The 15,680-nt window shown below is 37.7% G+C and overlaps 1 protein-coding gene across 2 annotated transcripts in view; it reads left to right on the top strand.

Annotated features, from left to right (window-relative positions):
* LOC121650877 (polycystic kidney disease protein 1-like 2) overlaps positions 1-15,680 on the top strand; it is a 49,441-nt gene that overhangs the window by 12,926 nt on the left and 20,835 nt on the right. For both annotated transcript variants that reach the window (XR_006012349.1, XM_042002661.1), the window contains exons 16-24: positions 782-902; positions 1,030-1,161; positions 3,559-3,672; positions 9,534-9,648; positions 9,750-9,940; positions 10,019-10,249; positions 10,385-10,486; positions 13,635-13,813; positions 14,008-14,154. Coding sequence is in view for 1 of the 2 variants with exons in the window: in XM_042002661.1 (XP_041858595.1) it covers positions 782-902; positions 1,030-1,161; positions 3,559-3,672; positions 9,534-9,648; positions 9,750-9,940; positions 10,019-10,249; positions 10,385-10,486; positions 13,635-13,813; positions 14,008-14,154 (1,332 nt within the window). In the remaining variant the exon portion in view is untranslated. The remainder of the gene's footprint in view (positions 1-781; positions 903-1,029; positions 1,162-3,558; positions 3,673-9,533; positions 9,649-9,749; positions 9,941-10,018; positions 10,250-10,384; positions 10,487-13,634; positions 13,814-14,007; positions 14,155-15,680) is intronic.

Below are 15,680 nucleotides of genomic sequence, written 5' to 3'. Positions count from 1 at the left end.
GAATGGCTGTCTCAGTTTTTCTCGTTTCCTATGACAGCGGTGTCAGTATTTGCATCTAACTCTGGGCAAGAAAGGGAATCATCACACTCAGTCTTTGAAAGTACAATTAAGCTGAAATGAATGACAGACACTAAAACACTGCATAAAAGTGTAAACTCATATTTAAAAGAATTGTATTATGTATAAGGAATGAATAACACTATTAATTCCTCACATTTTGCACTCATACTCACTTGCATGCTTATAGTATATAGTCATTGTGTTGCCCTGTGGGTTTAATCACCAATAGCCACATTTATTTTTTCATTTTTGTGTTGCTAGTGTCGTGTCTGTTGCTGGTGTGATTCATTATTTTGCTCAGCCTTATTTTCTGTAGGTACTAGAGATGATTGTCAGCTTTGTTTTCTTGCAGAGGCAGTAGGATGTTTTCTATGTGTTCCTTTACAAATGTAGCAGCTGATTGTCAAGTTTTCCTGTTTTGGCAGCTGTTGCTGATGCTTTCTATCTGTTGTATCTTTGTCATCTTTTTCTGCTCTTCACTCTCTCCTCTGGGACTCCCTCTTCTTTTATTTTCCCTTGTGAGGTCCACCCTATAGATAGAATTTAAAAATAGTTCGAATAAAGAACAATACTCAAGCATCAAGAGAGGCTTTATCCACCATGACAAAGCTTGGCAAAGCAAATTTGTTCAGTACAACATGGCAGTCAGACCATCATTCTGCTTGCTATGATGCTGGAGAGGAAAACTAAAATAATGTGCTGTGCTCATCTTTTCATACAGAGTGACACCTGATAGATTACACACAGATTCCATAAGTGTTGCCAACAGTTCCAGTCCCACATTTTCTCTCCCAGAACTACCCTCTGACATGTTTCCTGCTGGGGAACCAGTGGATGTGCGAGTAAGTCAGCAAGGCTGTGGATATGTTTGCAGATGATAAGTGTATGTGATTAAACTTTCTCAGTTTTCTGAAGTGTCTTACTTGCAGTGAAATTTAACCCTGCTTTGTTCTTTAAATACACTGACAGATGCTGAGTCTAGATAAAAACCCATTTTCCTGGAATGAAGGAGGGAACATCAGCGGCACAATAGGTGCTTTGTCCCTCACAGCGAAAAATGGATCCGGTATCCCTGTTGAGAACTTAAGTGAAGATATCGAGGTCAGTCCAGCATCGGAGGTTTTTTCTAAGCTGTGATCACCTGTAGAGACTAAGCTCGCCGTGGGGATTACAGGGACACCCATGCTCTTGTACAAAATATAGACTTGCATTTCAGCAACATGTTAAAGTAATGGAGTTTACTAGATTGGGTGGAATGAAATGAAAAGCTAATCTGACCATGCTGAGGGGACGATGTATTGATATAGTAAATCTTTACCATCATATAACAACAATATGGTAAGAGAAGGACATTTGGATCAAAGCAGCACATGTGATTTGTTTAGTATATCGCCCCAGGCAAAGGGTGCAGTATGTATTCCTCTCAATTACCGGAACAGAGTCGCATATGCACAGTTGAGTTGAACTGGGGTTAGAGTTCAACCGTGCAGAGTTCAATTTGACCATAATCCTCGTCCCAATGTACATTTATTTGTGGGTAATAATAGTGCTGATGCTGTGACACTGTGGACTGTGTGAGAAAAATGTTAGACATTCTCCCACTACCTTCTTTAGTGGGAGATCAAGATACATGTGAGAATGGCTAATTCACTGCAAAGACATCATTAAGTTACTTCAATCATTACTGTGTTTGACAATTTTGGAGTTATAATGTCAGGATTGAGTTTGAGCAAAGCAGCAATCTGGAAATGTTTTGAAGCATCCCTGAGTTGACATGTAGTCTCAAATGGGCTTTTCAGTCACAATTTCTAACACATTTAAATGTCTTACAGAAGAAACAGAAATATGTGAGTGAAAGCAGTTTTGTCAGAACTTCAGCTGTATTAATATGCACATTGTTGTTTTTATAAAAAAATGCAGCACTATGGATCATCAGAGCATGTGTGTCACACGCAGGACTGTTTAAGCCTAATTAAATCATCCATGCAGGAGTAATTTCACCTGCGTTAGTACTCTTTTAGAGATTTGATTTCTTACAGTTTCATGCTTGCAATTAATTTTTCTTTAATATATAGAATGATTATATATATATATATATATATATATATATATTTTTTTTTTTTTTTTTTTTTTTTTTTGCTATTATGTAAATCTGTTGTCCATTGCAATGTACCTTACAGGACGTCTTTGTGATTAAAAGTTATACACAGTTTTAGGTTGTGCCTTGGATTGGAACAAATATTGGACTCATAAACAGGAATAGTTTAAACTATTTAATTAGCATTTATGCATTTTCTAAACTTTTAACTTAACACAATTTCCACACAGATGGAAAAAAAAGTTAAAAAGTAAAAAAATAATACCCATTATTGAGCCTATAAGTAAGGTCTGAGGTCACCAGACTTACAGAACATTGTCAACACAGCTTTGCATTGATTCTAAAAGCCTCCTGTAGGGATGCAACATGTTTCCAAAAGATTTATCCTTATTTAGGGTTTGTAAAACATGTCTATCGTGAGGATTCAGTTCTGATGACTTTCAAGGCTTGAAAGGCACATGATTCATATCATCTTCATACTCATCAATGCCAGTTTGTGCCTTATATGTGGAGATTAGACTGTAAATATGAAGACAAAAATGTTTTATCACTGAAAAAAGTTGATCATTCAGTGCAATGTCATTTTTGATTGAACTGATCCTGCCATCTAAAGAGAAAGTGGACCTAAATCATAATTTAAAAAAATAAAAACACGCTCCATGACACATCCTCCAGATCCCCAACCCGGGTTAAGGATTTCATTTTCTTTAATTTGTCTGCCATCTGTAAATGTTCTGTCCTTGGTAACATAGCAACAACAAGGCATGCTTTGCCTCTTTCAATTGTTTGGGGAAGAAAGCAACAATTGGAAAAGCTTTGAGTTTAAAATGGATTGAAGGGGGTGTTGTTAGATTTAATTGCACCAGTCCACAACACGCCCACCTGTAATGCATGAGAGGAGACTCTTACTCATTTCACTTTGCGTTCCCAGGTGTACTACAGGCTTGAATATGAAAATACTTAAGTATGTTCTGTTTTTTGCACTTCAGCCCAGGTGACTACCCTTTGGGGGCCATGAATATGCAGAATAATTATAAAAATGCAAAAACAAAGAAACACGGCATAAAGCAGAGAGCAGATGGTTTATTCCGCCTGAATGTTTTCTTTATTACCACTAAATATGCTGCAGTTTTTTGCATACATTAAAACAGAGAAGGTATATTTTTTCACATAATATTGTAATCAAAGACAAAAATACAAAACATAACATATCCATTAGTGATACTCAAAAATGAAAGATTATTGAAGAAAATATATCTGGCTCTTTAGTAAACATGTGTAAGAGAGTTATGATGTTTTTCCTGTTTTCTTTAGAATGTTCTAAAGTTCCTAATATTTCTATTGGTCTAATAATCCAAAGATTAATCAATTTGTTTTCTGCCGTTTAACTGGGATAACAGGTGTTGCTGCCAAGACCTTCTGAACAACAGGTGAACACGTCTGTTTTGGACCTGGGGAACTTCAGCACAACAGTCATAGTTGTTCCTTCAGCTGACACGACTCTGGTACTGAAGGTGGGATGACCTGTTTTTATGTTTGCTGCTAAAAGTAAATGTGTCATGAATATTTCAACTACGTCAGTGCACAGTGATGCTGGTGTTGTAAGACTCTACTTCAGCTAAAAAAAAAATCCCATCTTTGTATAAGTATACTTTTAGTGATATCATTTTGAGGTTCCAAATAATGTTTACTATGTCGACCATGTTCATTTTTCACATTATCATGCTAACATTAGCTACTTATCTTCTCTAGCACAGTACAGATGAGGCTGATGGGACTCTCACTCTGTAAAAAGTGTGAAGATCATGCTTGTTGCTTTGTGTGATGGAAGTACTGTGGGATATGCTGTTTGTTATGAGACTCGTACAATGCCTTTGTTAGTTTTGCTTTGCATGAAAAAAAAAAGCATCACACTGATCAAACGTGATGAGCAGGAGCAGTATGGAGATGGGAGAGAGCAGAAAAAAATGGACCTTAGAGGGACCTACTGAACTACAAATCTAAGAAATAGTATCTGGGAAATTGGTCCGCTTTGAAGGAGCCCTGGTTGTTCCACCGATAGTACTGTACACTCTGGTGCAAATTAAAGAATCGAACTCTGGCCGCTTGAAGACTGGGGCTCTCGGTTTACTTCCAAGTGAATTCTGGTGCGGTTCGCTTGCAGTGTGAAAGCAAATGGATCATCCAGTAAGCCAAAGCAAGGAAGCAATGTGTGTCATAGTGCAACATGCAGGCTAGCTTGCTGCCTCTCCCGCTGGTCATCCTGGACAGAGTCTAGTGAAAATCACTTTAGTTTGAACACCAAAGTAAAAACAGAAACCCCAAAACTGAATAAATTTATTGTTGCTCCATTGTTTACTTGTGGGTTCAGCAAAGAGTTTTTCAGTCCTGGCCAATCAGTGAGCCAGATTCTTGTGTATTCTTCTTCCTTCTTGTTGGTCGGAGGTTTTTTCGGGGAATATTGTAACTGGTGAGCAGATGTAACTGTGTGATGTTATTCAGGCAGGTTTGAAATTCTTTGTAATTCCCTGCCCAATCAAAGCGAGTACCCTGGACTATCCTGATGTTTGAGATAAAAAACTTTGATCCGTACACATTTCTAGATGTACAGCTTCCCCTTAGACGGTCACATACCATGAATTATGATTTCAGACTAATTTTGCTGAAGTCAAAAAGTTACAAGTCCTCGGATAACTTAAAGAATGGTTTTGCTGTGGCTGAGCACAACATTTCCCACTTAAACAGCCAGTTTTTCCTTCTTAAAAAATTTGCATCAAATACTGTAAATCCACTACTTCATTTTCTCTGGTGGATCAGTTGACAAATTGTTGGAATGTTGGTAATATTGCAGAGAGGGAGACATGGAAATCTCTATAGACTGTCCTGAATGCGTTTAGGATTTTGTGTTTGTAGCCTAGCAACAACTGAGCTAATGACATCACAGACTTTGCAACGGCAGATATATAAACCGCTACCAGAAAAACACATGTAAACTCTCTACGTAAATAATATGGACAGAAACTCAAAGATAACACTTTAATGTCCTGTGTGCAGATTTCCATGTCTAACACCATTTGTTGTTGGTAAGAACTGCAATGGCTCCTCCTGTCTCCTGTACAGTCTTATAGCAGTGTATAGACACATGACAGTCCGGGATGTGTTCCTGTACCCATGTCTCAATGAAACACATAGTACTGCATTGTCTATAATCCTTCTGGGCCCTTCAAGCACATCCACACTAGCAACCTCAAATTTCCCATTAGAATGATTGGGAAAAATGGTTTGGATTTTTTCCACTTTTCTTTTTTACCATGCTCCTACCATGCATCCTTTTTGTTTCCTCTTCAACTCATGGGATTTGGCAAGTTATTTTGCTCATTAATTTGGCCGTTGACAGCTTAATCAGTTCCCACTAGTAAGAAACTCTTTTATTGCTATGGTTACTCATTATAATGGATCTTGAATAGTCCAAAATGGAACTGCTTGAGCAACACAGCCTCCAAACCAGTGTATAAAAATATTTTCAAAAGTTAGCTTGACTGTGGGTTATTTTCAAAACAAGTCAACTTTATATAAAAAACTAACAGAGTATGATCTGACCTTTAACAAATTGCTGCAACCTGGCAGTACATAATGACAGAGACTGATATCACTATTTCTTCAACCACACTGCTAACCTGAATTAACCTTCAGTTTAATTAGAGCTTTTACTGTAAAAGAGAAAAATATGACCAAGCTGAATATGAACAAGTGTTAAAGATGGCAGAAAAATTACTCATCTACGTAATTTTGGCAGCCGTATTAGATCCCATAATTCACTACAAACTATGAGTTATGTGGACAGACGGACGGACGGACAGACGGGCAGACAGACAGACAGACAGACAGATAGACAGATAGATAGATTCATTTTAATATGCAACATGTACAACAAAAATTATATGTTGATCAGTTAAAGTGCACAGTCATACATACATTCAACAGTATAAAAGAAATGCTAAGAGATAACTAAAGTAATCATACCCATTTTCCACTATAGCATATTCCTGTTTTAAGCATAGTTTTATTGAGTTTTACGATAAAAACTGTTTGTTTTTTATTTATTTACTTTTGGGTTTGTCCTTTGTTCTGATTGATCTGTATCGGCATCCTGAGAGTAACAGTTCAAACAGAAAGTGCACATGTGTGATGTGTCCTTGAGGATGTTTTGGCCTCTCTTGAACTGTATAGTTCTTCAAGCATTGAGAGAGGACAGATGGAGATCTTCTGGGCTAAGTTTATGGCCCTCTGGAGAGCTTTTTTTCTGAGCAGCTGTTAAACCATACTCTGATACAGTAGGTTTGGATCAGTGTTGTGTGTAACACGTTACAAAGTAACACGTTATAGTAATGTAGCTACTAAGTAATGTAACGCGTTACCACTGAAAATTTGGTAATGTAACAGGTTACTTTTTCAGTTCGGAACAATGTTACTTTTCTTAGAGACAGATCAGAACTAAAGGACACGATATTTAGATATATAGGTCTGACTGCAACTCTGTTTTCCCAGCCGCATGCACGCTTGCAAAGTAGTCACAACTCACAAGCTCTCAGGCCATAAAATATGACAGCGGCTGGTGGTAAAATGGCAAATGAGAAGCATCCAACATTAACTTTTGAGGGGTGGAGGTTTTTCCATTACTTTCAACCTGTTGAAATTAAAGGGAGGAATGTGAGCGTAGGGTGTACGCTATGTCCTGGCGAAAAACTGCCGTCCACTGCAGTGAACTCAACTACTAACCTCACCAAGCCTTTGAAAGGAAAACATGCTAATGTGAAGCTTGTAGCCCAAGATTCCCGGAGAAATGACATGTCAAATCCAAGTCCAAATAAGCAGCTAAAACTTCAGTTTCACCAGGTAACTAAACGAGAGCTGGACAAACTTGTTGCTTCGTTCATTGTCAACGAAATGTTGCCTATCAGCACTGTGGAATCTCCCACTTACAGAAAGATACTTAGCCGGTGAAAGTTCTGTGATCTGATCATGAGTGCCTGTCTCCTGTTAATGGTATCTTGCTATCTGGATGAATGCTACCGTAAAATGGAGAGTAAAAAAAAAAAAAAAAAACGTTCAAGAGTTTGCAGTATGTGTCAACCACTGCTGATATTTGGAGCAGCCATAACAGAAGCTTTTTGGGAATCAAGGTACACTGGATCAATCCACACAACTTGAATCCCGAAAAAGCTGCAATTGCATGCAAAAGAAGGGCAGGTATACATATGATGTCATAGGTTTGGAAATGGAACAGATTCACTCAGCGTTTGGCCTTTCTCATCGGATCACCACCACCGTTACAGACAGTGGGTCGAATTTTGTTAAAGCTTTTAAGATGTACGCACCTGACCACACTGATCAGGAGGAGGATGAAGAGCAGGGTGTGGTTTTCACAGATGTGGAAGAGTTACTTGGGATCACAGAAGGACAGTTTTCTCTTTCCCCGCATTTCAGATGTGCTTCGCATACACTCAATTTGATCTCATGCAATGATGTCAATAAATGGCTGTCATCCGATAGTGATGCAAAACTTGTGTTCAGGAGTGCAGCGGGAAGGTGTGCTTCTCTTTGGACTAAGGCAAGCCATTCTACCGTGTCCTCTGAGATTGTGGATGAAACATGTGGGGAAAAAACTGATTGTGCCTTCTTTAACAAGGTGGAATTCCTGCCATGATGCCTTGTCTCGTATCTGTGACATCACGAGTGTGACGAAGCTGTCTGGTCACTGACACGGAGTCCGCGTGCACACACACACACACATACTCGCCTGATCAGTTCCGCGGGACAAACTCACGCCAAAGTCCGACAGTCATACTACAACAGTAAACCACACAGGAATACGATCTGCCTCACGTAGCGACTTACTAAGGGTACACACTTAATATTATGCTAGGCTTACTGATTATATAGCATTTGTTGGTTACTTACCATCCTCTTCCTGTCCCTGCTGTGGCTTTGGTCAAAACCGAGGCAATATCCAATCCACTGGTAAGAAGCCGACCTGGCCGACATACGGAAGTGACGTCATGATCATGCGATCACTCCGGCTCGCGGCAAACATTTTTATTTTAAAAAACATTTATTACTTTGGTATTTCTGCTACTGTGATGAATATGACTTTTCTAAATGAATGTATGGAATTTGTGTTATTTTTGTAATTATTTTATTTTGTGGAAACTTAAAACTTGAAATGATTTATTTGTAGAAATTAAGCATTATTGAGTATAAGGGGACGGGCGTAGAGTATTTAAATGGAAGCCTGAGAAGTGCAGAGGTGTCATTCATTGAGTTGCATAGCTGGCAACTGGAAGGATCATTTGGAGATAGAATATTGGAATACCTTTTGGCTGGTCTAAAGAGAGACAAAATGTATACGTTTGTTTTGTCTTTAATGTGTTATTGCAACAAATCATTAATGCCGTTAATATTTTTAATCGTGTGTTAATGTTTTTTTGTTTTTTTTTGTTTTTTTTTGCTGGCCGCTCGCTTTGATGACAGAAACATGGCATCCATGTCTCCCTTCCCTGCTGCAGCGGTGCATCTGATGTAATCAGAGAGCGGGTTTATTAAAACGAAGAGACGTTTTTCTGTCTAGAACTTAAAAAAGAAGAAGAACCAATGTTTCTCTTTATCTGTCAAAACCCATGCAGATGGCAGAACATCGTGATTCTTGGATGGGAAACTGCTCCCAAAAGACAACAAGAATTTTTTTATTTTTTAAATAAATGCTGCTTTAATTCATGACATGTGCAAAAACCTAATATATATACACATGTATATATATATATGTGTATATATATTAGGTTTTGTGTTTGTGTTTATGTCTTAAGTGAAGATGCCTGTATGGTTTGTATGAAATGAAAGTGTTTTATTAAAGAGGTAGGATGTCTTGTCTGGGGTGGCCAGTGGAGTCACCAGCAATTTTCCATGTGTGGCTACATCTCCCCCCCCCCCCCCCCCCATCCCATCCTTGGGGGCACCACTGTCTAGTGGTAGAAGGTGGCATAAGGTTTATGCTCTCTCTTTCTTGACATATGGCCTGGTGCTCGTTGCTGTTTTGCAACTTTGGCATTTAGCGGGTTATAACATAATTTAATTCCAGCTTTGCTGGACTATTAAACTGGACAGTTCTTTCCTTTTGTTTTCTTTATTTTTTTCTCAAATTGAAATCACTTCCTGTTTATGCAACTGTCATGAGTCATCTATTTGCTACTCCTAGTTACACTTTTACAAAACAAAATCAGGATATCTGATCTTTAAATATGAACAGCAATCTTATATAAGCTTAGTGCCTTATTTATGCATTACTTTTATTACAATTATGCTGATTTACCTGTTAAAGATGGTGCCCTCAGTGGATCCATTACCCTTCAAAGTGTTCCTTGGCTATATGGATTACCCTACTGAGACAAATTACGTAGCAATGACGCAGATGCCTCAGCAGGGAGCCACACAAGGTAATAAATGTTTGTGTGGCAGAAACAGGATTTTTTTTTCTCTCTTATGTGTTTCAAATAATGTTTTTCATGGATTGATTTTTTGTGTGTGTCTGACATAGAGGAGAGATACACATGGCTGCTCGACCCTAAGAATTTAAAGGGAAACACTGGAGTGCACTATCTTGTTGTGAGGCCTATTGTGGGTCCTGGTATAAAATCCATCAATGCCAGTTTGTCAATCACTCCCATTACATCCTCGTGTAAATTTTGGAATGAATCACAACTGCAATGGAGCGATTCTGGATGCAAAGTAAGTACACTTATTAAAAAGGCCTCTGTATGTTCTAAATGTTCACATTTTTTACACTAAACACTGTTGTCTTTCAAGGTTGGAATCAATACCACAAAGTTAGTCACACAGTGCCTCTGCAACCACCTCACCTTCTTCGGGGGCTCTTTCTTTGTCACTCCCAACCTTGTGGACCCATCGCGTACTGCTGAGCTGTTTGCAACCTTTGCAGAGAATCCAGTGGTAGTGTGCTTTGTTGGCGCCCTCTTTGTCTCTTATCTCTTGGTGGTTGTGTGGGCACGGCGAAAAGACATCCAAGACAAAGTCAAGGTAAAGTGTCTTTCCAGTAATGGCAATTTATGAGTAAAATAGCATAGTCCCTTTTCCCAGTGACATTAAGCATCTTGAAAGAAAATGTTACCGTGTGCTCTTATTGGAAAACTTCATTTATTTTCTGTTGACCAGGTGAAGGTGACAGACCTGGAGGACAACGACCCCATGGATAAGTACCGCTACTTGTTGAGTGTCAGTACTGGGCATCGTATTGGGGCCTCCACTTCTTCCCAGGTATATATATTTGAACAAAGCCTACACACGAAATAGATAAATGTTAGACCTAAAATAAACCTCTTTATCCACATCAAGAAGCTCAGTGATAATCTGCACAGCAACAAGGGTTCTGGTTTTGAGGAAGCTTAGTGGTCTGTACTGAACATACCTTAATCCAAATCTTAACACAAATTATTAATATAAAAAAGAGCAGAAGATTTGTATGTTTGATGAATTTGTAGTAAATTCTTGGCAAGTGAAGTGATCTGCTTAACACTTGAAAATTTAAAGTAATTAATGACCCCAAAGCAGGTGAAGGCTAAAAGAAGATAGAAAAAATGTTTTCATGCAGCAGTTTTCTCATTTTGCATCGTTATTAAAAATTGGAAGTCAAGAATAATGGCAGAGGCCAAGTCATCTAATCTGATAAGTAAAAAGAAAAACATTTGGTGCTGTGCTAACATGCAGCTACATTCATACTGCAGGCCTTAACAGTCAGTTAAGGTGTTTTGCAGAATTCAGCTTTTTTTGTTGTTGTTGTTTTTATTATTTTATTTTTATTTATTTATTTTTTTTTTGGTCATGGTTGTTCACAATAATGTGATCAGTATCAGATTTCAGTATTAACAGTTTATGGTCCTAAAGTGACCATTATGCACATTTGGAAGACGTCACACCCATGTGGTTACAATGGTAAATATGGATGCTACCCATGTAGGCATGAGTTTTGAAGTTGTGCAATTGGAGTTGACAGAAATTCTGATATATTGTTTTTTTCTATTCTCTACATTCCATCTTACCATTTCTTGCCTCCTCCTTTGAAGAATTGTAATGTCGGTCTGACTTGAATGACAAAATTTGGATGAAATATGACATGACTGATTAGACTGAGGTTGTTTTGAAAAAGACTGGACATGCATCTGGTTTAGAACTTCATGCGAAAGTGGACTAGGTCTGATTTGAAAAAAACAAAAACAAAATGCGTTTGTGGTGTTTAGGCTGCCATAAAAAGATCTAATATGTGTCAGATATGAGCAAAATGTCCTATTTGAGCCACTTTTTCCAGAGTGAACATAGTTTTCTTCAAAGAGTCATGAGAAGAAACCCCTTCCTGGGTTGTCCCCTTAAAATTCATCATTAGAAGTGTGTAAATGAACATCTGAACAAGGCTGATCTATTTTAGAAACAGATTATATGCACAAAATGAATAAAAATGTATTTATTTCTCAATATTGAGGAAATACTTTGATTCATATAAAACAGGTCATGTCCTAATACTTGGCTGAGCTATTTGTGTGAAATTGGATTGGATTGGTGTATCCAAACTTTAAAATGCCACTTTTGCAGGTGATAGTAATCATTTAATTTCCTCATAACCTGTATTAAAAACAAGCACTGTATTTATTTTTTGCTTATTTGCTTAAAAATAATTAATCACAACATCACACACAAGAGAAATTCTGTAAATGTGTCCAAACCAAAAAGGGTATTTATACATCTTTTGTCCAGGACTGATGTCACAAAGTCTCCCTAAAAGTAAAATAACAAAAACATTCAAAAATAAATAAAATGAATATATAAATATCAAAATGTACAATTAGATGCAAAGTTATTAAAATCATTACCACCCATCACTTAATGTGATTACTGTTTATTTTTTTCCCCTGTACTTGTGTTGCAGCATCTGGAGTAAACACACAAAGCATTTCACTGCTTATTATAGCCTGTATGATGTGGATGTGACAAATGAAGTCATTTGAATTTAAATTTGATTAGGAATTCTGCCCAGTGGATGTGCAGTGGATTGAGAAGTAACAGAGTGACAGCTATTCAGCACTGTTTAAAAATTAAAATAAATTTCAGTCCTAGCCAAGCTGAATACTAATCAGTCATTAATTAAATGAGATTTGGATCATTTTTTTTTCTTTTTTTTTTTGTCTAATTCTTCAAACGTTGCTGGAATTGAGTTTAAATCTAATGTCTTTTACAGAAAATGCAGCTGCACCTCTTGTGCACAGTGTTTATTTTACAAATATAAACCTATCTACTCTAGTTGTCAGCAATTCTTCATTTTGTGCATCTCTGGCTTTTTAAGGCAGAAAAACATTTAAGCAGCTTAAATAAACCAACATTTCTTCAGGTGCTGGAGACCTGAAAAAGAAACAAACTGAATGATAAAATTTGGTGGGGGTTCCAAATAAATGCTATTTTTTCCACAAAATTCTTTGAAAATCAGAAAGTTAAAATTTCTTTTTATTTATTTATTTTTATTTTGGTTAGGCATGCTGTACCAATTTCAGGTAGCTATCAACAGGTTTCAATTTTAGTTTTACTCTAAGCAACAGTTGAATGTTAGCAAAAAATGGTTGAGGGAGGTAAATGCAGTTTGCTTTTGTGAAAGTATTTCAAGTGGCTTTTTATTCATGTTTAATTCATATTAATGTTTTTTAAGCCTTTTGTCATTAACAGGAACTTTATGATTTTACGTTTTCATGTCTATTTGTAGGAGAGAAAAAAAAACATTTCTGTTAAACTAATTACTGTTAAGGCATTTTTACAATTCAGCTGAATGAGTCCCTTGAAATTTATCATTGGTCAAAGTGACAGTTGAATTAAAGGTCCCCTAACACTGCTAACATCAGGCTTTTAAATGCCCTGGAAAACTTTTTAATTAGCATAGTCATATTTTGAATGACTCTTCAGTAGTTTGCAGGTGTTAATTAGCCCCGGCTTTGATTTGCCATCAGAAAGTAAATAACACATTTACACTTGTTAATTCCAATTAAAAGTGCTGCATTCGGGGCTGTGAGGGTGGACACAGTTCATTCTCTCTTTACAAAAACACACTATAAATCACACATTCATAGAAACATAAATGCTCAGTCACGCTCTGTGGAGCTGGGTCCAGTCAGGTCTAGTTAGAAGGTTGTGATACTCAGAAATTCTGGACAGCCTGCCATGGCACAGCACACTCTCCCCATGCTGTTGTAGTTTACAGGTTTTTTCCTTGGGAGTTAGAAGTGATTACTCAATTTAACACGAGTTCTGTGTACTTTCAAACCCAAAGCAAAATGAGGGTGAGAGACTTTCATTGGTTTGTTTTAGCAGGCAGACACATGTTTAAAAAAATCCAGCCTAAATACTTTTTTTTGGCACTGAATTGCAGGTTGTAATAACTCTTCTGGGTGCAAAAGGAAACAGTGAACCTCACCACCTGACCGATCCAAAGAAATGCTTGTTTGAAAGGGGTGCGGTGGATATTTTCTTGCTTACCACACCCTTTTCCCTCGGAGAGTTGCAGGGCATCAGGCTGTGGCACAACAACTCAGGGAGTCATCCTTCCTGGTAGGAAAATATAATCTGCTTACCTTCTCACGTCCTGTAGTGGCATTACAATGACTGAATAACATCTCAATACAGTTTTAACTGACATATAAAATAATTATTGTAATTTTTGTCAGGAGAACAGTCATCAAATACAGTTTGATGAGTAAACATTGTTTAAGATAAATTAGATTTGGTCTTTGTATATTTTTCAGGTTTGTAGGCAATGTCATGGTGCAGGATTTACAGACTCAACAGAAGTGGCATTTTCTATGCAATTCCTGGCTGGCAATTGACATAGGTGATTGCTGCCTTGATAAAGTCTTTCCTGTCTCAACAGAAATGGATCTGAAGAGGTTCAGGTAAGATAGAAGCATAGTACTTACACACAGAGGCACATTGTTAAAGTTTGGAGGGTGAATGGGAAACTCAGACTGGAAATTTTCAATTTGAATTTGAATGAAAAAAGTAAAAAATCAAATGCAAATGAGATGCAATAACTGGGTTGGATTTCAGATTGAAAAATGCATGTTTATTACAAGAAAAGTAAAGTCTTTTTATACAAATACAGAATACAAGTCACTTTTGAATAAATTTTCGTAGCTTGAAATTTGACTCATCCCAAATCAATCACCTGAATCAAATGACTGGCTCGTTACCAGGCCTCTGCAGAGCTGAATGACATGCAGATGACCTCTGATTCAAGCGTGTTGGAGAAGGGTTGCATCTAAAAGTTGCAGGATGGTAGATCTCGAGGACCGAACTTGGGCACCCCTGATCTAGAACATGAATATGTGACATCGTAGATATAAATATTTCTGTATCAGTCCACACACCACCACTGTCATGGGCTGGGAGGAATCAATCTTGATTAGTGTCAGGGGAAGTTTAACGAACCAATTTACGTGATGCAAGAGGAACCGATAAATTAAGAAGCTAGCAAGCTGCAAAACATTAGCACAAGCTAGCTGGATAGTTACTTACACTGCATAATCAACCACATCAATGGATTCAGATTTATTTGGAGACACTAGTGTCCTGTCAAAATACTAATGAGGACATGGGTGTGCGGTCTTCATTCTGAGGCCAAATATTAACTAATCCGATCAGACCGAAAAACGAAAAAAAAGAAAAAAAAAAAAAAAAATCTGTTTTGTCAATTAACTAATTAGAAATACTGATGCTGTACTAGCCATTAATCCAGAAGACACAGAGTGTACAGGCTGATGTGTCAGTCAAACAATAAGTTTATTTTCTCATTTGTTGTGGCTGGTTTCTGCTTCTCACTGATTCTATCCAGGGAAGTGGAAAAGGTCGTGGCTGCTGACCACGTCTGCTGCCCTGAGAGCAGCAATGGCTGCTAAAGGTGTGACAAAGAGATAACACATTAGAAAGATAAACATAAAAGTTTATCCACATGCCAGCATGTACTCACGGTGTCCCCTGAATAAATCATGAGCACAGCAACAGAATTCATCGATCACGAGGCCAGCGCCAACTTCCTGGTCTGCCTTACTCTCTGCCCCAATTCGCTGAGTTGTGACCAGGGCAGTTCTGGAAGTGTCTTGCTGAAAATGAAGTGAGGATAAGTAGGTGCCACCATGAAAGGCCCAGACGTTTTACAGCGCGAGAGCTAGCATAAATGATCCCTATTTTATTGGTGTTTAGCAGAGATGTTCATAAGTCCCTTTTTTGCAAGTTCAAGTCATGTCTTAAGTCTTTGACCTCAAGTCCAAGTCAAGTCACTTGTAGTTGTAATGTGTAATCTGCCATTTGAAGCCTGCCACCCGGTCTGCTTAGAAGACGGTAATAATATTCAGAGAATTTAAAATCCATCCTCACCCTTTATCTACCAGTTTTTAGTGACAGCACTGATTTGTAGCTTAGA

Source organism: Melanotaenia boesemani, chromosome 12, assembly GCF_017639745.1.
Source record: "Melanotaenia boesemani isolate fMelBoe1 chromosome 12, fMelBoe1.pri, whole genome shotgun sequence".
Classification (NCBI taxonomy): Eukaryota; Metazoa; Chordata; class Actinopteri; order Atheriniformes; family Melanotaeniidae; genus Melanotaenia; species Melanotaenia boesemani.
This window is presented reverse-complemented; position numbering and strand designations above follow the sequence as displayed.